At 43.3% G+C, this 26,285-nt stretch overlaps 5 protein-coding genes and 1 long non-coding RNA gene across 6 annotated transcripts; 3 read left to right on the top strand and 3 right to left on the bottom strand.

Annotated features, from left to right (window-relative positions):
* Positions 1–908: 908 nt before the first annotated feature.
* On the bottom strand, positions 909–5,548 carry LOC119744448 (cell adhesion molecule 2-like). Its single transcript, XM_038220379.1, has one exon. It carries the CDS (start codon positions 2,915–2,917, stop codon positions 1,472–1,474), a length of 1,446 nt encoding a protein of 481 aa, XP_038076307.1. The 5' UTR covers positions 2,918–5,548; the 3' UTR covers positions 909–1,471.
* A 713-nt stretch (positions 5,549–6,261) lies between these two features.
* Positions 6,262–7,526, bottom strand: LOC119745519. Its single transcript, XR_005273633.1, has 2 exons — positions 7,261–7,526; positions 6,262–7,230 (listed from the first exon to the last, which is right to left on the bottom strand). It is a non-coding gene; the product is annotated as an uncharacterized LOC119745519 (long non-coding RNA).
* A 99-nt stretch (positions 7,527–7,625) lies between these two features.
* On the bottom strand, positions 7,626–11,193 carry LOC119745518 (cell adhesion molecule 4-like). The gene is given in 2 exon segments (XM_038221906.1): positions 7,626–10,127; positions 10,129–11,193. Coding segments are annotated over 2 exon segments (1,395 nt in total). The 5' UTR covers positions 10,872–11,193; the 3' UTR covers positions 7,626–9,475.
* A 235-nt stretch (positions 11,194–11,428) lies between these two features.
* On the top strand, positions 11,429–15,458 carry LOC119745517 (synaptogenesis protein syg-1-like). Its single transcript, XM_038221905.1, has one exon. It carries the CDS (start codon positions 12,276–12,278, stop codon positions 13,785–13,787), a length of 1,512 nt encoding a protein of 503 aa, XP_038077833.1. The 5' UTR covers positions 11,429–12,275; the 3' UTR covers positions 13,788–15,458.
* Positions 15,459–16,302: 844 nt separating this feature from the next.
* Positions 16,303–20,759, top strand: LOC119745816. Its single transcript, XM_038222432.1, has one exon. It carries the CDS (start codon positions 17,267–17,269, stop codon positions 18,779–18,781), a length of 1,515 nt encoding a protein of 504 aa, XP_038078360.1. The 5' UTR covers positions 16,303–17,266; the 3' UTR covers positions 18,782–20,759.
* Positions 20,760–23,472: 2,713 nt separating this feature from the next.
* On the top strand, positions 23,473–26,232 carry LOC119746024 (titin-like). The gene has a single exon (XM_038222781.1). It carries the CDS (start codon positions 24,296–24,298, stop codon positions 26,057–26,059), a length of 1,764 nt encoding a protein of 587 aa, XP_038078709.1. The 5' UTR covers positions 23,473–24,295; the 3' UTR covers positions 26,060–26,232.
* Positions 26,233–26,285: the final 53 nt, after the last annotated feature.

Here is a 26,285-nt window from a genome sequence, read left to right as displayed (position 1 = left end):
TACATATTATTGTAATTTATTTTCATTTGTTCCGGTTTGCCTTCCATCCCCATTGTCTTGTTTCGTTCATGTTTGTTGTGTTTACAATCCATTTGTCTGTGTATATAATCATGCTAATTATCGGGGTCCATACCCACAAGCTCAGCCTTCTTATGGATTCCACATCTGTATTAATTGTATTTATTATCTGCTTATTACCTTGTACTCATGTAAATTATGAGATGAAATAAAGTCAAGTTCAAGTTCAAGTTCAAATGACAAGGAAATTCCGCTTCTATATGGAGAATATTTATTTTATACTCAAAGTTACAAGATCGGTTTTGTGTAGCTCTGCACACGAGCAATAGATCGATTGCATCATTAAAGGGAATGTACATTATTGGTTTTTGCTGTAATTTTCAGAAATGAACAATTTGAGGGGTTAGTATAATAGATCAAATATTGTTACACTGACATGTTTGAAGTTTTGTTTTCGAAAATGCTGGGAAAACCAAAAAACCCAAAAATGTTCAAGTAGTCTGGTTCCTTGACTTCACTAAAGATAAAATGGATCAATTTACAGATGCCGGGAAATTGTGAGGTATAAAGGGAACCAGTCTAGCTGGCCTGCACCCGTTCATGAACATGTAGCCAATAGCAAACAACATTTGGAATGAAAAAAGTGTAAAGTTGGAGCAGTAGTTGAAAAATAGTTAGGTTTTTCCAACGGTGGTCGGCCGGGGGGGGGCGTGGGGGGGGGGGGGGGCAGCCCCATGAAACCTTGTCGCCCCCCAGTCACCCCCCCCACTGAGATTTTGAGTTTCTAAAAAAAATATCATTGATCTACATGACGCCCCCCCCCCATGAAATGTTCCAGCCCCCCCCCCCCCCCCCCAGCGCCCCCCCCCTCCCACTGAAAAATTCCTGGCTACGCCACTGCTTTAATGACACGATGGTTTCTAGTGCACGACATGAAAATGAGATCTCAGTGGTACCTGTGCTTTAAGGTAAAGAAGGAACACCTAATAACTTTTTAGGCAAATATCTAAACCGATGAATCGGGAAAAGGTGTAGGCCACATTCCCCCATGTGAGGCGGCAGCACCTCAATCATAAGAACAAATCTTTAAAATCTAAACATTTATTGCGTTTCATACAAGATTATCAATTGTTTCAAATTTTGTTTAATAAGCGAATAAACGACAAAGTTAATTGGAAGTACTAAAGTAAAATCACTAAAAATCACGATGCAAAGACGTGAGTATTTATTGGAACTTTGTTGAAAATATCATCATTGTTAACAATATGGTCAATTACATTCTAGCTTACAATTTTGGATAGAAGACTAAAGGAAATTGCGTGAATTTTTAGAAATTACGAAAAAAACTACATCATTCTTTTAAGTATTTGAGCAATCAGATTTTTGCGTTCTTTATTTGTTTCGTACCATTCTGAATCATCAAAAATTTAACAAATTGAGTTTAGAGTATCGTTCAGTTACTGGTGATGGTGTTGTCAATTTCGACCACGCAATTGCTGAGCTTGGAGCAGCTTGCCGTACTCTTTGACGAAATGGACTGCGGCTTCCCCGCCTTCTCTCTCCTCGAATTGGTCTTCCGCGGTATCTCGTAGTTATCAAACGCGGTGTTGGCGTAGTACGCGGTCGACCCTGCCTTGCGCCGTGTCGAAAGCTCGAGTTTCCGGGCCTTCCGGCTCCGTTTGCGGTCGAGTTCCAGCTGCGCCTTGCGTTGGTTCTCCCGGCGTCTCCGGCGGCAGGATTCGCACACGAGACAGCCCAGATGCGGGGCAAGCAGGCAGAGGATGCCGAAGACGATCAGCCCGCCGAGTGCTGAACCGACGACAGCGAGGAGAAGTAGAGGGTCACCCGCTATGCCATCAGTTCCTCCGTCTGGATTGAGGGGTGGGTTCGGATCTGGTGGTCGGATGGTCACTGAGGCATTTCTGGAGGAATTGGGACTCTGGGCTATGCAGGTTATCTGGAGACCGTAGTCTAGTTCCCCGACGTCTGAGATGATAAGACGTGACTGTAGGTGTCCAGTCAGGTCCTCCTCGTCATCAATGGTGAACCTTGATTCGAACGAGTTTGAGGAGGAATTAGCCATAGGGGTTACAGTTTCGTTCCCGACTATCCACTGCACATTTTCAACCGGTGGGTTGGCATCACCTGAGCACGTGAGAGTTACAGAGTCGCCAAGACTGGCTTGAGGGTTGGAGGGTAAAATTGTCACCACAGGCGCGTGGAGTACCACAAGAGGGCCTACAGTGCACGACCGTGTTCCTTCCAGCGCTAGATGGTTCTCCTGGCAGGCAAAAACGGCGCCGTCGTCCGCCGGTGCAGCCCGTAAAATCGCGGTAAAATTCGGCCCCGCGCCGGCACTGATTTTGTCATCATGTCTGTACCACGCGAGCTGGGATTCCGGTCTCCCACCGCTTCCACTTACGCAGCTCAGCCGAATTTCATCTCCTTCCGACAAAGGCTCGCAGTATCCCGCGAGACAAGACGGCCCCTCCGGAGGCGCAACAGCCTCCACAACCTCCAACATCCCAGGCAGCCCGTTCACAGTGCGCACTCCATTCGACATCAAACATTCGTATCTACCAGCATCAGATGGCACCAAGTCACTAATAGTGAGATTATAAAACCCGAGGGAGATGTCAACATCAAGTTCAAATCTCAGCTGTTTGACGTAATCCGATGTCCCCAAGCCCAACACCAATTCGTCTTCAACTCTCTCCGCGACCCAGTAAACACCGTACATGCCCTGGTTTGTCACGCGGCAAAAGAGCTGAACGCCCTGCCCACGAATCCCAACGGCGTGTGAAAACTGATCGATGGTTTGTACTTGAGCAACAGTCAGAAGGTCCTCAGTGGAAAGCAGAAAGTAGCAGACGATAAGGACTGAAACTTTTCCCGCCATTTTTGCTCTCTACTCAGTGTTTCGTTGAAAGTTCAATAGGCCTATGCATACCACCTATCTAAACTTCACATTGAACAGCAATCACTGATAAAGTACATGTCATGCAGAACCAGCAACCAATTCACAGACCTTTCACACGTTTTTTCATGAGGGAACCAGTTTCAAGATAGTTATTGTCAAAATTAATTCAACTTCCTTGCACAACAAAGGAACGTATTCAACCCTGACAATGCAATTGAATCTGTTTACACCTCAGTGAACCAGGTAATGGCGGCGAGCAGACATCGCGACACAATAGATTCCAAAAATCTCACGGCTTTAAAATAACATGTCTCTTTTGGTACTCCAGATTTCGTTTCGGCTCTGTCCAAACAATAAATCGGCTATTCTTATAATCGACCCTTAAAATTAAGACCAGCCAGGGATTCAGGGACCAATTAACGGTACAGAAGTGAGAGTTTTTGGTCCACTTTGCCAACTATATCAAAAGACAATTTCGAGACTTATTTCATGTGGACTCCTTTGTTACTCTTTGACCCAATTCAAGAAGAAAATTCAATTTCGAGACTTATTTCAAGTCTGGCATCGCGACGTTACTTGTCCATGGACATCCCTCCCAATCATGCAATACAACACCGAAGTCAGACTTCATTCCCTAAACTTTATCATTGATGGCTTGATACCAAGTCTAGACCTTGTGACAAATTCGTTGAGGGCGCTCTTTTAGGCGTTCCACTTATGTCACGGCCGACCTCGATTTCATGGCTGCAGAACCAGACGCTTATGTAAACAAGACCAGCACTCGAATCAAGGCTAATCCAGACTTAAGCACTCAAAAAAGGGACACTTTCATATGCAAATTTCGTCCGCAACCATGCGGCGTACCATACTGCACTTAGCATTTCATGAAATGTTCAGTGTTTAATGTTTGTCCAATCCTCCTCAATCAAAAGTAAGAATGGAAATGGGCCTCTGAAAATATGCGGCGAAGTGAAAGTAAGATATGTCGAAAACAGCGTTTCTAATACTTGAAATGCAAATGTCACAAAAGTACAATACAACCCCTCCCCGATATTTGCATGAGTCAGAGGGGTCTGTGTTCTTTAATTCTCAGTTTGGTGAGCTTCCCAAAGTGTGGCTTTTCATACCGGAGAGCCTGTGCGACAACACGGTACCCTTGGTGTCAAGGAGGGTCTATTGTATGGGGCTCCTGTTGTGCCTATTGTCCGCTCAAAAAGGGACTATCGATGCATGCTACGTCCATGCTATCTGCAAATGTGTGGTTCCATCGTCGCCTCTTTTCACATCGTTCGTGAGTAAAACGCCCTCTGTTGTCTGACCGACATTTTTACCAGTTTCAATGTTGATCATCGATGTCTCGTCGACGTCTCTGGCGCACTCGCCATCGGGTGAAACACTCCCTTCGTCCGGGTCACGCTTTCTGATGCACAGGCAACAAAAAGGCTTACAGTACCGTTTCAGAATGAAAATCACCACGAGTCCGATGATGGAGAAACAGGCCAAGAAAATCAAGTCGATGATGAGCACTCGCTCGTAGTCGTCAACCATGGTTGATGAATTCTCCTTCTTCTGAAGAAAGATTGAAACTAGTCGCAATCTCCCGCCAAAATACCCACAGGGTTTAAGTCGTGCGTTCTGTTCAATGCCAAATTCAAGTTCACCTTATCCAACTTGCTCCATGCTCGTACATTCTGTTGCCAAGTCCTGAGTTAACTTATACCGTAAACTTATACCTTTTGCTCGCTCTTGGGGTCAGGAACGAGAACACCATTCAAGCGAAGAAATGTTCACCCAATTAACCTCAGTAGTCCGTAGACACAGGCAAGCCTCTGGCAGTGCCCTTCCGATCCAACTTCAAACTTGATTCGTACACTTATGATGTGACAAGCAGAAGTGGTGCGAGTTCAAGAGTTTGCAGAGCTCCGTGGGTAGGCCTACAGCATGCTCCGTGCTGCTCGACACGTACCGTACACTCTCAAGTTTTCTCAGTATAGGCCATACAGCATGGAAGTTCCACCCGAAGGTGAAGGCACTTCACACCCGCTATTACACATAAAATAGCCGGGACCAGGAAATATACTTATTTTCTCTCCGGGTCCTGCGTGTAGTTTTGTTTTCATTTCCAACCAAACGTCGAGGCATTGCGGAATTACACTTGTTGCAGAGTCTTCAGAAGGATGTCACTCCCAACCATAGCAATGGCCCAAGTATAGTTGGGACAGACCCAACTACAGGCCCAACTATAGTTGGGGAAATTACCAACTATAGTTGGGTAACGTCCAACTCGATCGCAACTATAGTTGGGACGATGCTTCAGTTGGGCTCAACAAGGATGGACAACCTGTTGTGTACTATGCCCTGTTGTCTAAGTTACTGTTGTGTCATTGTATGGTTCATTCTGATTAATTACGCGTAGACTTTGGACGATATCTTTATGCATCAAAAACGAAAGCACAGTGTCTATGGTCACTGTTCGGTTTTTATTACTACAAAGGTCGTGTTGGTGGTACCCCGGGCCGATTGGATTCGGTTTCGAGAATGTGAGCATTCATACTGATGAAATTTAAAGGAAATATACAACATTTGCAAACATCGAAAAATAAAACTACTAAGTTTTTACGAAATACCTTACTAGGATGTTGGTAAATGACAGTCTAAAGCATCCTGTAAAATTATGGCACCTGGTGTGAAGTCATTTTCAAGAAAATGTTTTTTTGTAAACATTTCCAACGGTGGTCGGCCGACCACCGTTAGAAAAACCTAACTATTTTTCAACTACTGCTCCAACTTTACACTTTTTTCGGTCCAAATTTTGTTTGCTATTGGTTACATGGTCATGAACGGGTGCAGGCCAGCTAGACTGGTTCCCTTACCTTACAATTTTCCGGCATCTATAAATTGATCCATTTTATCTTCAGTGGAGTCAAGCAACCAGACTACTTGAACATTTTTGTTTTTCTTGGTTTTTCCAGCATTTTCGAACACAAAACTTCAAACATGTCAGTGTAACAATATTTGATCTATTATACTAACCCCTCAAATAGTTCATTTCTGAAAATTACAGCAAAAGCCAATGATGTACATTCCCTTTAAGTCGAAAGTAAACATTTATTTCCTCAAAGTTAAAACGAAAAACCTTGGCAAATGCAACACTGAAGCCAACAGGAAATTGAAAGTAACAGTGTTAATATGATGACAATCCGATTCTGTTTCTACGAAAGTACGAAAAAGTAAAACATAAAAACAGACAAACAATATTCTTTAAACGTTTAAAATAAAATAACAATTAGAATATGAACATTACTTTTATCGGCGACTAAGTATAACTTCACAGAGGCTATACAACAATTCGTAGCATAGGTGAAATTTAATCATGCATATTCATTTAACGAAAAAATACTTAGCTTCACAAGGAATGGTATAGACACGCCCCGTAATTAATCACCATAGCGACATAAGACAAGGCCAGGGGCGATACCCGGAAGTTAATTAATTTACAAAAAAAAAATACATCTTTTAACTGTAACAATATAACAAAGGAAATCTGTGATATTAGTCAGACATCAGGTCTCGTCCGATGTCGCGTGGTTTTTGTAGTCCATCACAATTAGGTTTTATTCACAGAATTGCTACTATTTAAGAAATATAAGTTTGAAACTCCAAGGAATGTCAGATGCTCGTCGGTCGTTTCCAAGGGCGTAAATCCGTAGTGGAAGGGGGGGGGGGGAAATCCCCCACTTTTGGACCAGGAGGATGGGCCATTGGATCGTCTCCCACATTTGTGAGGTGAGAAACCAAACAAAATGCTGATTTGGGTTTTCTTTTAACTTTCCAGCATTTCAAGTGTATTTAAATAGTTATGAAAAACGTAGAACGTACAGTACAAAAGCCTTAAATCCACGGTGTTGGTGTTTTGATATTTCGACACTTCCAAGTTGCAGTGTTTGGTCTTGTGTCCATTTAAGTCATTTCGCACCCAAATTCATATCCTCCATCATCGCGGTATCTGCTTGAAACCCCGCCCCCTAAAAGTTGCCATCAGATTTACCGCCCTCTCCCGACAGGTCATCAAATATGGTCCAGCTCATTCAATTTTTGTTCGACAAGGCGGCGTCGATCTCAACGACGACCTGTTCATCCAAGACAGCTTTCGTTTCAGCCTGTTCCCCTTTCGCCTCCTCCGTACGAGTTCGCGTCGTCTGCTCCGCATCGGTTCCACTGCCGCCATCTTGGTTCCCTACACCGCCCTCTGTCGGCTGGAAACCGCTATTGCTCGCCCCACCCGTTGCTGCCTCACCTTCACTGGTGCCCTGTCACTCTACCATTGGTTTGCCATGGTCGTCTTTTCTCTTGCTCATAAACAAGCAGCGGCCGGGCCTGTAGTACCTTTGACACAGTAAGGTTAACAGGGATCCAAACACTATAATGCTCCCCAGTACAATCGCGACAACGATGAGGGCGTCAATGTACTCCTGATCCAGAGCCATGGCGAGCAAATTCTTGAGAGTAGTTCACAAGTTTACAAATTCTGCACTGCCGTTGAAAACTTTGCCGGCGCTGGTGGACCTAGATGTGTCCGATTGTTGGTTGAATTCCAGAGCTTTGCTCCGACACGACCAAGTTCTCTTGAGGTCCTGAAATCTGACCACAGTTTAGAGTAGTGCCGATGATGTGAAAACAAACTGTTGTTTGGTCAGTTTACAGACTTGTATTTTTCTCCGTATTTGACTGACGTTTGCAAGATGTAACCACACTAGATGAGCAGGCAGATGTTTCCATTCGTTCCTGTAACGCACAACCTGCACTGCAAATTAATCCCACCACTCCCGGAAAAGGTCCAAAGTCTCTTTCCTTGAAATCCAAAGGATTACCAGTCGATGATGTAACTCGGAGAGATATGGAGATACCCAATCAGTTAAAAAGAGATGCTTACGAGCTGGGAAGTTTCGGCACTACCAAAACAACAACTGAAGTCAAAATCGGTCTGCTCTGACGTGAACAAACTTCTTCCGGGCCCTGATCAGCCTGAATGGGTACCACATCACAAAGTCTCCATGTAAAACCAAATTTGAGAAGTATGTATGCTGTCCTAAAGAGTCTACAAAAGATTGTTTGACTAAGATACATGCACCACCAGTTCTTCCAATGATGTCGACACAGTCAATATTTATTCCTCAGTTTTGCAGCAGACTCACGCGCGTCCCTTTCCGATGATTCCTTAAACTGTGTCCACTTCCGTGTGGTGCTGTGCTACACAATTTTCCTAAAAATGAGGCCACGTACATACACACAAACATTCACAGTCAAAATTGCAGCAGAGAAGGGGAAGTTTGTTTGAGAAACGAGAATGACACAATGAGCGGATTTTTTTTCACATGGTGATTGAAACATGACGTCACTGCTTCTTTGTATCGCCAGACGAGGAAATGTTGCTCAACTTTCATTATTATGTGAAGGTATACTTTGTTGACTATAGTAAATCATTGATTAAACAGTATGTACAGTGCCCACAATACCAAACCTGATATCATATTAAAACAAAACCTTCAAGCAATTCCTTTTAAATAAATACGCCTTAGCCTTGTTCGCTATTTATCTTGTCATATTTTAATGTATATGCTCCAATAAATTTGTGATCATCTCATTCTAATAAAATTATCGACATGTAGGTACTCTTTCTTTTCATTTTATAAGGAAATCGATTTTTCTCTTGTTTTGTTCACATTTGAGTCTTTTTGATATACTACTTTACTGCTCCTAGAGTTTTTATGATTGTATAGTAGTAACTGTGTTTTGTATATGTACATGTTATGATATATTTTGGTCTTGTCATGTTTTGTTTATTTTTTAAATTATTGGATGTACACATATTTTTAATTGTACACTGGGAAATGAAGTTTCATGTAATTTTGAGCATGGCAATAAAGAAATCTAATCTAATCTAATCTAATCTAAGACACCACGTACCCTTTAATGACACGATGGTTTCTAGTGCACAAACTTGCCGCCATATTCGACATGAAAATGAGATCTCAGTGGTAACTGTGCTTTAAGGTAAAGAAGGAACACCTAATAATTTTTTAGGCAAATATTTAAACCGAGGAATCGGGAAAAGGTGTAGGCCACATTCCCCCATGTGAGGCGGCAACACCTCAATCATAAGAACAAATCTTTAAAATTTAAACATTTATTACGTTTCATACAAGACTATCAAACGTTTCAAATTTTGTTTTAATAAGCTAATAAACGACAGAGTTAATTGGAAGTACTAAAGTAAAATCACTAAAAATCACGATGCAAAGACGTGAGTATTTATTGGAGCTTTGTTGAAAATATCATCATTGTTGGCAATATGGTCAATTACATTCTAACTTACAATTTTGGATAGGAGACCAAAGGAAATTGCGTGAAATTTTAGAAATTACGAAAAAAAACAACATCTTTTAAGTACTTGAGCAATCAGATTTTTGGGTTCTTTATTTGTTTCGTACCATTCTGAATCATCAACAATTTAACAAATTGAGTTTAGAGTATCGTTCAGTTACTGGTGATGGTGTTGTCAACTTCGACCACGCAATTGCTGAGCTTGGAACAGCTTGCCGTACTCTTTGACGAAATGGACTGCGGCTTCCCCGCCTTCTCTCTCCTCGAATTGGTCTTCCGCGGTATCTCGTAGTTATCAAACGCGGTGTTGGCGTAGTACGCGGTCGACCCTGCCTTGCGCCGTGTCGAAAGCTCGAGTTTCCGGGCCTTCCGGCTCCGTTTGCGGTCGAGTTCCAGCTGCGCCTTGCGTTGGTTCTGCCGGCGTCTCCGGCGGCAGGATTCGCACACGAGACAGCCCAGATGCGGGGCAAGCAGGCAGAGGATGCCGAAGACGATCAGTCCGCCGAGTGCTGAACCGACGACAGCGAGGAGAAGTAGAGGGTCACTCGCTATGCCATCAGTTCCTCCGTCTGGATTGAGGGGTGGGTTCGGATCTGGTGGTCGGATGGTCACTGAGGCATTTCTGGAGGAATTGGGACTCTGGGCTATGCAGGTTATCTGGAGACCGTAGTCTAGTTCCCCGACGTCTGAGATGATAAGACGTGACGGTAGGTGTCCACTCAGGTCCTCCTCGTCATCAATGGTGAACCTTGATTCGAACGAGTTTGAGGAGGAATTAGCCATAGGGGTTACAGTTACAGAGTTACAGAGTTACAGAGTCGCCGAGACTGGCTTGAGGGTTGGAGGGTAAAATTGTCACCACAGGCGCGTGGAGTACTACAAGAGGGCCTACGGTGCACGACCGTGTTCCTTCCAGCGCTAGATGGTTCTCCTGGCAGGCAAAAACGGAGCCGTCGTCCGCCGGTGCAGCCCGTAAAATCACGGTAAAAATCGGCCCCATGCCGGCACTGATCTTGTCATCATGTCTGTACCACGCGAGCTGGGATTCCGGTCTCCCACCGCTTCCACTTACGCAGCTCAGCCGAATTTCATCTCCTTCCGACAAAGGCTCGCGGTATCCCGCGAGACAAGACGGCCCCTCCGGAGGCGCAACAACCTCCACAACCTCCAACATCCCAAGCAGCCCGTTCACGGTGTCCACTCCATTCGACATCACACATTCGTATCTACCAGCATCAGATGGCATCAAGTCACTAATAGTCAGATTATAAAACCCGAGGGAGATGTCAACATTAAGTTCAAATCTCGGCTGTTTGACGTAATCCGATGTCCCCAAGCCCAACACCAATCCGTCTTCAACTCTCTCCGCGACCCAGTAAACACCGTACATGCCCTGGTTTGTCACGCGGCAAAAGAGCTGAACGCCCTGCCCACGAATCCCAACGGCGTGTGAAAACTGATCAAGGGTTTGTACTTGAGCAACAGTCAGAAGGTCCTTAGTGGACAGCAGAAAGTAGCAGACGATAAGGACTGAAACTTTTCCCGCCATTTTTGCTATCTACTCAGTGTTTCGACCAATTAACAGTACAGAAGTGAGAGTTTTTGGTCCACTTTGCCAACTATATCAAAAGACAATTTCGAGACTTATTTCATGTGGACTCCTTTGTTACTCTTTGACCCAATTCAAGAAGAAAATTCAATTTCGAGACTTATTTCAAGTCTGGCCCAATCACGCAATACAACACCGAAGTCAGACTTCATTCCCTAAACTTTATCATTGATGGCTTGATACCAAGTCTAGACCTTGTGACAAATTCGTTGAGGGCGCTCTTTTAGGCGTTCCACTTATGTCACGGCCGACCTCGATTTCATGGCTGCAGAACCAGACGCTTATGTAAACAAAAACAGCACTCGAATCGAGGCTAATCCACTTCAGCACTCAAAAAAGGGACACTTTCATATGCAAATTTCGTCCGCAACCATGCGGTGTACCATACTGCACTTAGCATTTTATGAAATGTTCAGTGTTTAATGTTTGTCCAATCCTCCTCAATCAAAACTAAGAATGGAAATGGGCCTCTGAAAATATGCGGCGAAGTGAAAGTAAGATATGTCGAAAACAGCGTTTCTAATACTTGAAATGCAAATGTCACAAAAGTACAATACAACCCCTCCCCGATATTTGCATGAGTCAGAGGGGTCTGTGTTCTTTAATTCTCGGTTTAGTGAGCTTCCCAAAGTGTGGCTTTTCATACCGGAGAGCCTGTGCGACAACACGGTACCCTTGGTGTCAAGGAGGGTCTATTGTACGGGGCTCCTGTTGTGCCTATTGTCCGCTCAAAAAGGGACTATCGATGCGAATCCGGTTCGACCTACTGACGGAATTTCACTTGATTAAAGGCCATTGTGCAAGATTATATCATTCCTTCCAACAGAAACACTGCTTACTTCGTGAGCAAGTATCACATTCATTATATTTTTTAAACAGAAGTGGTATTGATGGTATTGTTAAAAAGACTTTATAGTTCTGCACAAGAGGGTCATAAAGTGAGAAGTTGAACTGTGGCACTGCAATAAATTTGCTGATCTCTTTAAACTTTTTCGACATGAATAGCGCATCAAGCTGTAGGGTCAGAGCGCACCCACGCAAAATAAAATTTTGATTGAGTACACACGTTGACCCACTACCAACACCTTACGTGGGTTTATAGCTCGTACTGTGAAAACATTAGGGCGGTTACTGACGTGACAGGATAATACGCGGTGTGCCACTTGCAGTGTCAGTGGACCAATTTCGCTGCGGAGTTCGAGTGTTTGCTTTGGATCTTGTAAGGAACAGTGTTCACTTTTTCAGGACTGAAGTGAATTCATCTTCTGGGATTCGACTGAATGAGAGCAGGTAATTGTGGACTGGATTGTTAGAGATCGTTGGTATTGGAATACAAAGAATAAGATGGCAGTGTGGAATGGTGTGAGAGTACTGTGTTTCGTGATCGCTGTGACAATTACCGGGGTTTGGGCCCAACTGGAACCTTCCTTCGCCGTTCGGCCCTCGGCTACAGTGGGCGCCGTCGGTCACTCCGTTACCATCTACTGCACCATAGCCAACCTGGGCCGGCAGCACCAGGTGTTCTGGAACGTCGATGCGGCCCAGGATTTCACCCTGGGTCCCGACACCAACGTGCACGCCTCCTATCCCCGCTTCCAATTCGTGGGGGACCGGTCCAGCGGCCAATTCAACCTGCAGATTGCCAACGTAAGCAGTACAGATGAGGGGACGTACATCTGTCTGGTCCGCGATCTGACCGATGAAGGTCCAGTCAAGGAAGCCCAAGCAAAACTGACCGTTATTGACAACCCCATGTCGCCAGATTCTGGTTATCCACGATGCCTAAGAAGTCCACTGAGAACTGTAAACATGCCGACAGGGGTGTACATGAAGGATGATACCTTAACCCTCACTTGTACCTCCAAAGGGGGCGTGCCCCTCCCACAACACTCCTGGGTCAGAGTCAACATTGATGACACCGTCAACGATCTGAAAAGTACGACGACTGCCATCGTCGACGTGGTAACCACTGAGGCTAAGATTACCCTATCCAGCAGGGACAATCAGGCTTACTACAAGTGTATCGAGACCCACCCCGCCAGGCCTGGCGATGACAGAGATTGTATGACACCGTTCTCTGGCTCTGAGTCCCGCATGGACGTTCGCTTCGCACCGGAAGTTGACATCACTCCAGATGTGGTCACCGTCGAGATCCTTGGTGTCACCAAGGTGACACTAGTCTGCGAAGCCAACAGCAACCCTCCGCTCACCGAGAAACCGCAAATCATCCTCCCAGTGAACAAGACAGGTGTTTACCCCAATGAGATGGACAGGTCTCTGGTGGAGGTCGAGATGACCACGGATGACATCGGTAAGGACTTTTTCTGCATAGCGCAGAACGACCTAGGCGTCGGTGAAGACCGAGTTGACGTACAGATGGGGTCGTTCCCAACATGGCTGATACTCGTCATCATTGGCGGGATCGCAGTCGTCCTCTTCTTCGTCTTCGTCTTGATCGCGTGCGTCTGTTGCATCGACAGACCGGACCCAGTTGAGGACGTGAAGGAGAAGGACCCGAACCTCTTGCGAGTCACCCCAAAGAGGTCCACCAAGCGCAGGTCCCTGAGACACGAGGGGGAGGACGAGTTCTTGGACGACGGCATGATTCCCATCGATAACTTCCAAGGCGGTCATGAGAATCTTGACGTTGAGGAGGCCCGGGAGGACAAGGCGGAAGAACTTGCTATCAACTCAGACTTCGAGACGGGAGAGAGGGGTCCGAGGTACCAGAACGTCAACGAAGTGATGCAGGAGGTCAATGCCTTAGACCACCCAGATGATGAGATCCTTGCTCCTTACAACCCTGAACCTCCAGTAGATGAAGCTGAGCCCATCCCTGTCGATTTAGTTGAGTAAACATCCTTAATAGTGCACTGTGATATCCTACGCATCTTTACGACCTATAACCTTAAAAGGCTGTGTCCGAACTCTACCAGTTTATCGTGTTGAATTTAACACTCTTGGTATATATCACGGGAAAATGATCCTACATAAATATCACCTCATTCATTTCAATGAAAACACGGTTTGGTGTCCAGCTGCGGACATCCAACGTAGCGTGTCAATATCAAATCCAAAGCTGTAACCTTAATACAAACAGACACCATAATACAGAGCTGCTAAGCCAAAAACAAAGTTGCTAAGCTGAGAATATATCTGCTAAGGCAAACAAGGGCACCAGCCAAAATGTTGCATTATGTGAACTGCTTGTAACTGCTTTACGACAGCTTTTTTGCTCAGCAAGGAAATTAAATCTGCTAATCAGAGTTTCCTGCTAAGCAATTCCATGAAATTGGTCCAAATTCGAACGCAGCCTGGAAGGTCTTATGTCGAATAATTTTCAAATTTATACCAGCGTATAGCTTAACATCATATTTCAGAGGTGGAGGGAATTGGCTAACACTACTATAAATGATCTGAAATCTCGTGTTAAAATGTCGGCTGGGCCAAGTTGGTTTATGTGCTTAACAAGAACGATTTTTTTGTTTAATTTTGTCAATATCCCTTCAGTGTATACAGAAATCAAATTACATGTATTTGGCGAACTTTAAATCAGCACCGGGTAAGAAGCAGGGGTCCACCAAAAGTTGGATGAATTCGCTATGGGTTAGTGAACACAAACTTGTTAGGAACCATAACATAGTTCATAAATGACATAGTATACAGTGTTTATGAATTACGTCGGCGAAGGGCAAAAACCCCAATATAAAATTTAGCTCCAATTTTAGAGCACAATTGTGTTATAATTGACACCTCTCGCGTATTCACTTCAGTTCCTGTTTCACTTAAAAATGATTTTTGAAGTTATGAAAGCAACAGCCAACACACTTCACTTTAACCGTAATGTGCAAAAGGATGAAACTGCAATTTATGTCTTCAATTTTGTAATAGTCAAACCGACATCAAGCTAGCTATACATTAAAGTGACGTTGTAGATGTAAACATTTCTGCATTGCCGAAGTTTTTTAAAACATGTTTAATTGATTCTTTTTATTAAGTAAGCCTGGTGTATACCGTATAAATGCAACTCATAATAAGACTTTTTGTAAAATCGTAGTGGTGACAGATTTTTAATTTTTTTTTACTTTTGACTTTTTACCCTGCTGAGAAGTATGCCATGTCAATAAAGAATTTCTTATATGAAATTGTAGTTTTAGGTAGAGCTTGAAAGTATATAAATATTTTCATCAGTAAGTGATTTCTGAATTTGTTTTCTTTACAAAACCTTGAAAATTGTGTCTATGCTGGAGCTTTGTAAAAAGCCAGGAGCGATAATTTGAAGGGTTTTTTGTCTTCCCTATATCACGTGACAATTTTTCAATATGGCGGAAATCGCCGGGTGCTTGTTACATTTTGAAAAGTTGTGTCAGAAGACAAGTTACAGATGGATAAAATTATTGCTTGATGTCTTGTAATGCGCTTTCTTGTAAATCATTGGGATATGTATTATGTAACAGCAATTTATTTTTACTGTAAAGGAAGTGCTTTGTATATTTTGTCACATTAAAAACATGTACTTTGCTTTTATGTTTTTGTTTTTGAAATTTCTTGCAAATTTGTGCCAAGTTTTTGAAAAGTTTCACTAGAAATGTCTTCCAATTCATTTCCCAAATTATATACTCTACACGTGTAGTTGATGTAACAAGGTGTCGTCATGCAAACTTTGTAACCCAACTATCCGTTGAAAACGGTAAAGCAAATGCAAGGTGGTACTTTATTCCTGTTTAAATTTGTACTTGGGCTTTGTGACATAAAGTAACCAAACGGAAAGGATTATTTTTAGTATAATTGGAATATTTTGTTACATTTCCAGCGAATATCGATGTCGATGGTACATGGAATGGAGGATTAATGTTTGAGTCACGGTAAAATGTCATCTAAACAGCTTATTCAGCTCATTTTTGGAGGACACACCTTTAGTGGGCAGATATAAGGAAACATTTGGGGGAATTGTGCCTTTGATGATACAAACATGGCATTTGGCACACAGAGTTTGTCTTAAGAAAGATATTTGGCTCTAGGGCCATCCCAGAATTGTCCTTTGAAAAATTAGAGGTAGAATAACAAGAAATGTGCACTTTTTTTTAAAAGGGCTTCGCAGCATTGCTTGTTATTCTACCTATATTTCCACAAAGGACAAATCTGCGATGGCCCTATAGCCAAATATCTTTCTCATGGCATTCTCTGACTGTGTGCCAAATGCCATGCTTGTATCATCAAAGGCAGAACTCTGCAGCTATCTGCCGTACTACTTGACACACGCACAAATCGTTGAAAACTGTCAGCAATAATTTGTTCTTAACACGATCTAACTTATTTGAGATACCATGTATCATGTCTACAGCATCCGGTACAGTTCAGTTCTTACTTGTCGAAAAGTGTTCTCACACACAAATGTTTCACATTCCTTTCGTTAAAAAAATGGTCTAATAACAATAATGCGGTGAAGGGTAGACATCTATCCAAACACGCTCACCGAAAAAGGGCGTATTCCCCCAAACAGTCAAATATCAATACTTTAGGGTGTAACATTCATGTGGGAACGGGCAACAAGAAATATTTCCATATCAAACTACTACCCAATGTTATGAGTCATGTGAGCTTGTAGTTACCCTGATCTCAATGGGGGCTTAGGCACCCATTGTCCGCACCATTTTACCCCATTGTGTTCTCTGTTTTCACAAGTGAAAACTACGCCGAGTGAAGTATATGCGCTGGTCAAACATTCACGCTAAAAACCCTTTTGGACGGGCGTATTTATACTAGAGGGGTGTTGCAAATATATTCATCAGTTTGCATGCGCATTTTGCGACACTCACAAATTGTTCAGGTCATTACTTGTTCATAATCATACTTGATAAATATGTAATTAAATGGAAATGTATTTTGTGTATCGCGTTGACGGGTTTCGTGATCCTGTTGCTCTTAGTGTGAAACAAGGAACACCCCTTTTATGTGATAAATTATTCAGCTATACAAAATGAAACTTCCACAGGTTGAGGTTCAGACGACAGCGGCCTACGTAACCGCGCCCAGGTGTGTTTCGTTGTGAGTAATAAGCATAGACAGTGCAGTCGACATGCATGACATGAGTATAATTCGCCGGCCTACACACCAAAAAAATAACCGTAGATTCTGCTGAACGTTCTGTGAGTTAGTATCGTACAGAGGTGATGCGATGTGGCAAAGGTCTCCATCATTTCTCACATCTGGATGTTTAACACTGAGTAGTCGCCTTTGAGATTGCCGGCTTAGTCATAGACAGCAGGTGAAGACATCACTGATATTTTAACAAAGGTCTCAGTTGTCACTTTACCGGTTGTTGACTTATTTGGATGTTTGGATCGAAGATGGCTTTTTGGCAAGGTGTGACGCTCTGCGTTGTCGTCGCTTTATTGACAACGACAAGTGTCCTGTCACAGACTGTTCCACCGCCGTCCTTCTCCGTGCGACCCAGCAACACGGTGGCAGCTATGGGGCACGAGGTTATCTTCTACTGCACCGTGGTCAACCTTGGCCGTCATCAGGTGTTCTGGAACATCGACCAGCGATCGGCTGCGAACGCCGCCGCGAAAGAGTTCACCATCGGCCCCAATGCCAACACCCATAACAGCTACCCTCGCTTCCAGTTCGTAGGGGATGGAGGGAACGGAGAGTTTAACCTCCGCATTTCCGATGTAAAAGCAGACGATGTAGGAAGATACACCTGTCTTGTGAGTGACCCCAACGACCCTACCTCCTCGGCCATGGAGGCTGGCGCCACGCTGACTGTCCTCGATTCTCCCGTTGCACCGATGCCTGGCTTTCCCCAGTGTACCAGGGCGCCAGACCCCAACCCAATGGGATTCTACAATGAAAGCGAAGTCTTGACACTGACTTGCATTACCATGGGAGGGGTGCCCCTCCCCAACCTGTCCTGGGTCAGGGTGAGAGATGACAATACAACCGAGACTCTGCCAATCCGTACTGTCAGAAGTGGTGATGTTGTAACAGCCGAGGCCAAAGTCGATCTGTCGAGTGTCGATCACAAGTCGTTCTACCGATGTGTCGAGACCCATCCCAGTGGCACTACGGGGCGGACCTGCACCGTATCCTCAAACGGGTCCGGTTCGCAGCCGTCCCTTGACGTCCGCTTCAAACCCGTGGTCAGTATCACCCCCGATGTGGTCAATGTCGAGCTTCTTGAAACCGTGACTGTCGACCTGAGGTGCGAGGCGTACGCCAATCCCCCCTTGACTAGCAGTCCGGTGATTATTCTCCCTGAGAATAAGACTGGTGAGGCCATCAGCGAAGATGATCTGACGAAGACGGCAACTAGGGTCGATTTGACCACGGAAGACGTCGGGAAAGACCTCTTCTGCCGCGCAGTCAACAATCTAGGTGTCGGTGAGGCCAGTGTGGATGTCCGACGCTTGGGATGGCCAACATGGCTGATCCTCGTCGTCATTGGCGCCATTGCTGTGGTGCTCTTCATCTTCATCGTGGTGATCGCCTGTGCCTGCTGCGTGGACAGGTCGGGACAGGAAGACGAGAAATACAAAGACCGACTGCGATACTCCGTGAACAGGTCACACCAGACCTCCAGACGACACGAGGGAGTGGGTGATGGGGACTACATCGACGGGTACGAAGATGAAGACATTGTCCCCATCGAAGACTTCCAAGGAGGGCATGAGTTGGCTGAGATGCAGGAGCACCAGAAGGACTCCAGCACAAGCAACGACTTCGAGACGGGAGAGAGAGGCCCGAGGTATCAGAACGTCAACGAGGCGTTCCAGAGTGACAACAACTCATTTTCTCAGTCCAATCCATCGTCTTCGGAGCCCATAATTGACCCCGACTTTGAATAGACTCTCTAGATGGAATGGCGCCGATAACCACAATGGCTTGGGGAAAATGAGAAATAGTAACAGTTTTGGTCAATATCCAGAAAGATATTTGGATTTTGTCATGTATAATGGTCCGATCTTACACAATGCAGATATAATTGAAAACAAAACCACATGGAATGCACGAAATAAAATAAACCTAGCTAAATGTGTTTAAAAACGTACAGTTTTTTTAACGGTGGCGGGAATAAGTTCCAAAAAATAAACCATCAGAATTCGTAAATTCCATCTAAGATGATTCGAAAATTCAGGATCTTGAAGTTTAGTGATACACAAAAATACCTTTGCGTGTTGGATGCGTTCGGAGGATAGGGTCTGTATCTTGAACGAAAGGTCACATCGAGAGGAGAAAGTACATTGGTCATTAAGACATTTGAATGGTCATGACGTCATTTTAAACATGACGACAGGCCTGACGCCATACAAACATGCAGGCTATGTACTTTTCCTTTGGATTTGATCATCTTTTTTTTAAATGGTACGTACGGTTATGGTTGCTCCAAAGAAGTTCTGAGGGATCGAGGTTGAAAACTTTAAACTTTTTGTTTTTTACGTCGTTTCCATCGAAATGTGCAACTTCAGTCGTTCTTTTAAATATTATCATTCACTAATGACCGATCTTTTGTTAATGATTGGCGCTAAATGCTAATTTGCCGTGTAGAATTGCAAGCATATCAGCCTGTTTACCAAAACTATGTCTTTCGAATCAAGGGCGCGGCCATCTTGTCTTGTCCCTAGAGGTAGCAGGCTGTTGCCAAGTTGGTCAGCAAAAATAGACCAGCCTATTTTGCTCAAACTACAGCTGCGTAAAAAGAAAGCACATTTTGTAATTATTTCAAAGCTAAGATAAAAAGGCTTACTTTTTTCAGTGACGAGAAAATGCAAGATACAGGAATCAGACAAAAAAATGTAGTACATGTATAAGCAATTAGATTGCTCCGCATTTTTGCTGTAATTTAAAGATTTGCTGTCAATTTGTGCCAATTATGTCCTTATGGTGATTGCTTTGCTGTATATTACGTTACTTTGGGATTACAAGGGATGACATGTAGAATTATAGAAACTATAGAAATAAAAGGACATACATTGTATCTTCATTGATATTAGGTTAAAAATCACATTCTGTGTTTTAATATTAAAATTATTATGGACCTATTTTTAAGAAAAAAAAATTGATTCAAAAATTTGATTGGGTGATGATTTTGTTGATACAAGTGGGTATTGTACGATCTTCTGTTATTCTCTATAACTATATATGAATTGTCAGGGTATTTGAATTGTGATCATTTTTCATTTAATATCTAAATTAATGACAATCAAGTTGCCAAGAAATATGATTTACATGCCTTATATAGATACCTATGCAAACGGATCACATATTTTTTAATTATGCAAATGATCAGAATTTTTCTCTGATCCTTGTACATAAAAGTGAAAACTGCAAGTTATAATTGTAAATATTTGCCTGGGCCTTCATCCGACTTTGAAAAAAAGAAAAGCTAAGCGCTATTTGTATTGGTGTAAAAAGTAGGGGAAAAGATTTAATCCTTTATTATAAAGCTTAGAATTTGAAAAACAATGAAATCGACGTCACAATGCTTGTAAATTTATTCAAAAGAATTAAAATATAAATCTGTTCACACAGAAACTATTTTTTTACATTATTGGAATGAATTACAGGCTAACATACAGTCATGTAGCGAAAATTTGAAAGTGAAGCAAAGGATCTTGTTAATTACTCGCCATTGTGTTGTATTCGTATCTCACTGTTTGAAATGTTATTTCTACAGTACATCAACATCTCTTAACGTACAATCATCAAACGGGAATATTTCGTTTAAACATTACGAAAAAAAACACCATTATTTTGTATTTAAAAATTGGGATATTTTAAACGATAATAAATAATGCTTATGGATGCAAAAAAAGAGAGATCATGCCTCTAGTTTGACTTTCCATACTCAATTTCTTTTCCTTATCGAGTTTATTGGGCTGATCGACGAATTAGTGCATGGACCCAATATTACATTATTTTCTCTAGAGTACGAAAGCCTTATCATTAGTGTCACTTGCTACAAAAAAAACCATCCCGAGCGTGTTCCTTTTTTAAATAAGTGTTTATTACATTGATAAGGCAAGACGATGGCGCAGTGGCACTGCCCTCGCCTGTCACCTCAGTGGCCCGGGTTCGATTCCCACCGAGGTCAGCATTCGGAAATAGCTTAGTCCCTTCCTGACTCTGTAAATTTCCCTGGAATATCGTTCCGGAAGTTTCCTTTCGGAACTAGAGTTGAATAATTCATCGTCCGAAGACGCCTACTGGCTATAAGGTTTCAACTAAAAAGCTACAGTCTCGGAGCTCTTTTGACCACCAATATTGAAATTAAAATTATTTACATGATTTTAGGAGTTTAAGGACTCGAAACCGAGAAGAAATGGCTAAATTATGACAAACTACTTTCTGATGTAATAAAGCGGTCCTGCCGTGTGTTTATAATGCTTTAAAAGGCAGTCAGTCTGTAAAATTATAATATTCACTATCGAAACTACAGCACCTGTTTCTTTTCATGGCGAATAATGGCTCGAGCACCGAGGCTGGCAAAAACATCTGCATGCCATCCAAATTTGATGGGAAGAATTTCCGCAATTATGAAGAATTGTGACAATTTTTATGTCCATGCAAAATTGTTTCCAACGACGATGGAAATTGGAAAGCAGACGCCATGACTATATGCTTCTACCATTAGGTCTGACCTCTGGTAGAATCAAGTACATGGAAACCCACTCGTATGCATTTGATGCAATAAGTTATATTTAGGTCGAAACTATTTTTGCTTTTGGCATAATGCTCATTACAAAATCAGTCCAGTAACCCTTATGATTCATGTACACCTTCTGATCGATAAGACGAGTATTCAACCTTCATTTCAAATTTATCAAACGATCGATGTTTGCCCTTTTGCATATGAACTTTCCAAAGACATTTATAGAGTGGGCCATCGCAGATTTGTCCTCTGAAAAACTATATGTAGAATAACAAGCAATTTTCAAAATTTTCAAAATGGCTGCCATTGCTTGTTTATTCTAACTATAATTGTGTCAGAGGGCAAATCTGCGATGGCCCTGTAGCCAAACATTTGTCTCTTGACATATTCTGACTGTGTGCCAAATGCCATGCTTGTATCATCAAAGGCACAATCCCTGCAACTATCTGCCATTAATATATCAAAGGTGAAGTCATAGAAAAATAAAAATGGCGGCCGTCATTTTTTTGATCGTGACTCAAACGCCAGAGAACGTAAACAGTGGGCGGTTTATTCTTTCCGTCTCTGGATGAAAAGAACCCAAATTCCGACGCCCATGGGAACCAACTCGATCAGCAGCCCGCTGAATACAAGCCTCACAGGTCGGTGGATACGAGGTCACTGCCAAACACAAAGTTGAAAAGAGAAGCATGAAAGGAAATAACTTTGGCCGAGACAGAAAATAATTATTGTTCTTCCTGTTTTTGGTTCGTATCACGCACAGGTACATGTTCAACCACTGTATTGTACTCAAAACCTAAAAGGTTATATTCATCCACTATTGCAACTGGACATTTACCAACACTTATATTTAGACTTGACTACGTGCACTTTGTCAAGATTGCGAAAAAATACTCTTTTAGTATTTTTGTTTTGGGGATTCAAATCGACATGAAGTTGTATTCAATTGTGCTAATTCTTTTTTTAAAGATTCGACGTATGAAGTGGGATTTTCTTTTGAATCTAGGCCTACGTTTGTCGGCGAAAATTTTCTTAGAGGACGCTTCTAAATCAATTACACTTGACAATTTAACACCAATGCAACAGCTCACTTCCTGGACACAAACAAGAATCAGTCGTCCAAATATTTCCTCTTCTTTAAAAATGAACACTTACGATTCTTGAGTGTATCTCACTGAAAATTTACACATATCAAAGCATTAATTTCAATCAAACTGGTTGAAGATTACTTGCCAATCACGCCCATCCTTCTTCTGAAATTCAGAAATCTTTGATGATAATTTTTTTTTCAAAAGATTTTACTTTTCGTGAAGAAATGTGAAAATTTGGAATAAGAATCTGTTTTTCGATTTCAGTGCCCCCACACCATAGTAAAGTGATTACAGGTGCGGCGGGCCCCTCTTTAAAAATCAGTAAGATGTAATAATTCACGCCCACTAATTGTCAGCAATCTAGCTCCTCCCTTCCCCTTATCCAAGTGTGGGCGTTCATTATGTTCATGGCGGCCGGTAGGTGGCGTATATACTTGCCATGATTTTTGGCCCCAACACTATCAGCAATATCGACAAATACTGAACCGATGTGATCGCTCGTTCCCACAGAAAGCGAAACCATACAGTCACGCACCATTGATCCCAATGAAAAGCTTATGCCAGACGCATTCATATGCAAAACTGATATGAGCCATTCCAATCCAACCGTTTCAAGTAAGCTGCATGTACGTTATTACATGTACTTTGGTTTATCCACGAAGCGGTAAAATAAACATAGATCAAAGAGAGAAATGATTTGGATGACAATGGGGTTCAACTGACCACACACAAAAGACTAAACTAAAGTGACATAAGTACTGGATGACCAGAGGTTTATTTCGTGAATAGGCGTGGTGATATTGGGATGAATAGTTAAAGTGCATGAGTCATGCACGGTTCTGAAAAGACTGTAAAACGGTGATGATGTATATCTGCAGAATTACAAACTGGCATCTATGCATGATTTTGAAACGATGGGTAGTTTTTAAGGGTTTTCCCCTCCTCCACACCGAAATTAACATGAAGTTCAAAAGAACTATTGAATCACGCATGGTTGAATGTATTCGAGTTGAATAGGGAAGGTACAGCAATTCCCCGGATGTTCGATTGACTGGTGTGTCACAGGTGTTTCAATATACGCGTGTGGTTGGCCAAGGCCTATTGATGCAGGAACACAATGGACACCAGGTATTAGCGGTGGGTGTTTTTAACGGTGGAATCGCGGTGCTTAAGCTGGTAAAGTACCCCGACTGCAGTAAGCCTGGCCGGGACTTGTTGAGATAAATCAAGTGGAGAAATGAAATCGTGAGATGTGACTGTAACACCGAGAATTCACATGTGTGTGACTGAACGGAATGGCTCCATTACCCACGAGCATCTACCCGAACGAGAAACCACGCCGAGTTTCCAGTTAAAATTCATCGCGAATTGAAGGACACACGTCTTGTTACTGTGTATCTAACCTTGCTACCTGTGACAGTGCGACTACCCACAAATTGGATTGTTATTTTGGAGAACAGTAATCAAGGAACATTCTGGTAGATGGTGTTGAACAAGGACGAACGTGAACCATCAGGTCGAAAGTCACAGATACCTGTTGTTGAGGACCCTGACGTTGTTCACGTATAACATGTGACCGTCAGTGTGCAATTGATTGCTTGGGGCAAGTTGATGTTGTGATGCATGTTACCGAAATGGCGTCACAGATGCGGTTTGTGCGTGTCCTGCGATGGTTGAGTCTCCTGCTGATTGCGAGTACGTCAGCGAACGGTCAAATGATAACATTAATCAAGAAACCACCAGATGAATATACATTACAGGGAGAAGTTGTTGTCTTCGAATGTACTGTGACAGGTGTAACAGATACAACAGGTACACAGATGAAGTGGTACAAGGACGCAGCAGAGTTGAACTGTGATGGCAGATTTGTAATTGAGGAACACAGTCTCATCATTAATAACATTGTGGTGGAAGACGCTGGGATGTATTCTTGTCGGTACGGGAATGCATCTAAAGAGGGTACACTCAATGTCTTACCTTCTTCTTGGAAACCTCGGTGTGACAGATCACCGAGTACGGGGAGTATAACCACCGGAGACCAGTACGTCATCACCTGTACCTCCACAGGGCACATCAACACTTCCCTCCGATGGTTCGGCTCGGGAAGTTCCAATACCCTTGATGTCAAAGTCGAGCGGCGGGAGAAGACGGTGTCCATCAGTTACAACAGCACGGTCCAAGACTCGACCTCCCAGCTGCTCTTCATCTGCGAGGCGAACTTGGGAAGTCTAGAATTGAGCTGCTCCATCAATTTTGAAAGCGGGGTCAATAACCAGAACGTCATCCCCTTCGTGGTGGTGGGTCTGATGAGTCTCATCGCTCTCTTGCTCTTCTTCGTGGTGCTGTTTTTCCTCTTAAGGCGCCGCCAGTGCCGGTTCTGCCGGGAGCCCATGTTGGAACCCATCCAAATCCTGGACGCTAACTCGCTCCAGACGGGGGCGTGGATCCCCCCACCGGTGGTGGCTATCGATATGGAGGTCAGTGAGGACGGGGAATCGGTCAAGGATGCACCCCACGTTTATGAAGACATGGAACGTGTCTCACTGCCTCCAGATGTCGTGCCTGCGCAAGAACCAACGAACGATGATTCAGCTGAAATTGACGTACCTGACGAAGCACCCATTGTACAACCGGAACCAGAGACAGTCCCAGCCGTTGAAGCTGCACCTGTCGCAGAATCCCCAGCCCAACCCAAATCCAAGAAGAAAAACCTCACCATCACCAAAAATATAAACCAGAACTTTGACAAGCCGACCCGGACACTGGAAAAGAAGGCGGTGCCGGTGACAGTGCCGCCCTCTGTCATTAAGCCACGCCCAACACACAAGAGACAGAAGAAGGTCATCAAACACTACAAGGAGTCGCCCGTGAAGGCTCGGATCAAGACACCAAAGGAGCCCATCTACGCGCAGGTCAAGAAACTGAACGTCCCATCCAAATCCGTTCCAAGCAAACCAGCTGATGACATTCCTTCCACATCAACGGGGGCGGAGACCAGCCCTGCCCAACCCCCTATTCTACCGCCCCGCCCCTCTTCCGAAGACTTTGACTCGAAGGACGCGAGCTCTACCGCAACAGGTGAAACAGATTCCACGGACCAGACAACGCAACTCGAAAACGACCTCGGAAGGGGGAATTCCAAGAAGAAGCGCATAAGACATTACCGGAAGAAATCCGAAGACATCAAGAAGAACTCGGGCCAGGGTGATGTTGTGCTGAACATACAAGCGACTAAGGAGGAACTTCCAAAAGAAGCAACACAATCTCCGGAAGAATCCAGTGGAACTTCCAAGAAGAAGAAAAAGAACAAGATACCAGCTGATCGCGTTATCTATGCAGAACTGGACTTCAGTAAAGAAGTCGGACTCAATATCCTAGAATAATTTTAATTTTGAAGAGAGTTTTTTTCATGTCGCAATTATTTATCCTAAATCGAGTACGCTGTGTCTTTATTCATATCGAAATCGTGGCTTTTCATTTGACGGGATGCATTTCTAATAAATTTCAAATACAGGTTGAGTAAAAAGAAAAGGAAACCCAAATGTCAGGACCATTTTTTTTTAAAATGAAGCTCTGCATGTAGCACATTCAACTTGGATAATCAAAGAG

Source organism: Patiria miniata, unplaced genomic scaffold (assembly GCF_015706575.1).
Source record: "Patiria miniata isolate m_02_andy unplaced genomic scaffold, ASM1570657v1 HiC_scaffold_7, whole genome shotgun sequence".
NCBI lineage: Eukaryota > Metazoa > Echinodermata > Asteroidea > Valvatida > Asterinidae > Patiria > Patiria miniata.
This window is presented reverse-complemented; position numbering and strand designations above follow the sequence as displayed.

Excerpts from the sequence above, each read along its gene's own strand:
- LOC119746024 (XM_038222781.1), top strand. The coding sequence starts at position 24,296 with ATGCATGTTACCGAAATGGCGTCACAGATGCGGTTTGTGCGTGTCCTG.
- LOC119745816 (XM_038222432.1), top strand. The coding sequence starts at position 17,267 with ATGTTTGGATCGAAGATGGCTTTTTGGCAAGGTGTGACGCTCTGCGTT.
- LOC119744448 (XM_038220379.1), bottom strand. The coding sequence starts at position 2,917 with ATGGCGGGAAAAGTTTCAGTCCTTATCGTCTGCTACTTTCTGCTTTCC.
- LOC119745517 (XM_038221905.1), top strand. The coding sequence starts at position 12,276 with ATGGCAGTGTGGAATGGTGTGAGAGTACTGTGTTTCGTGATCGCTGTG.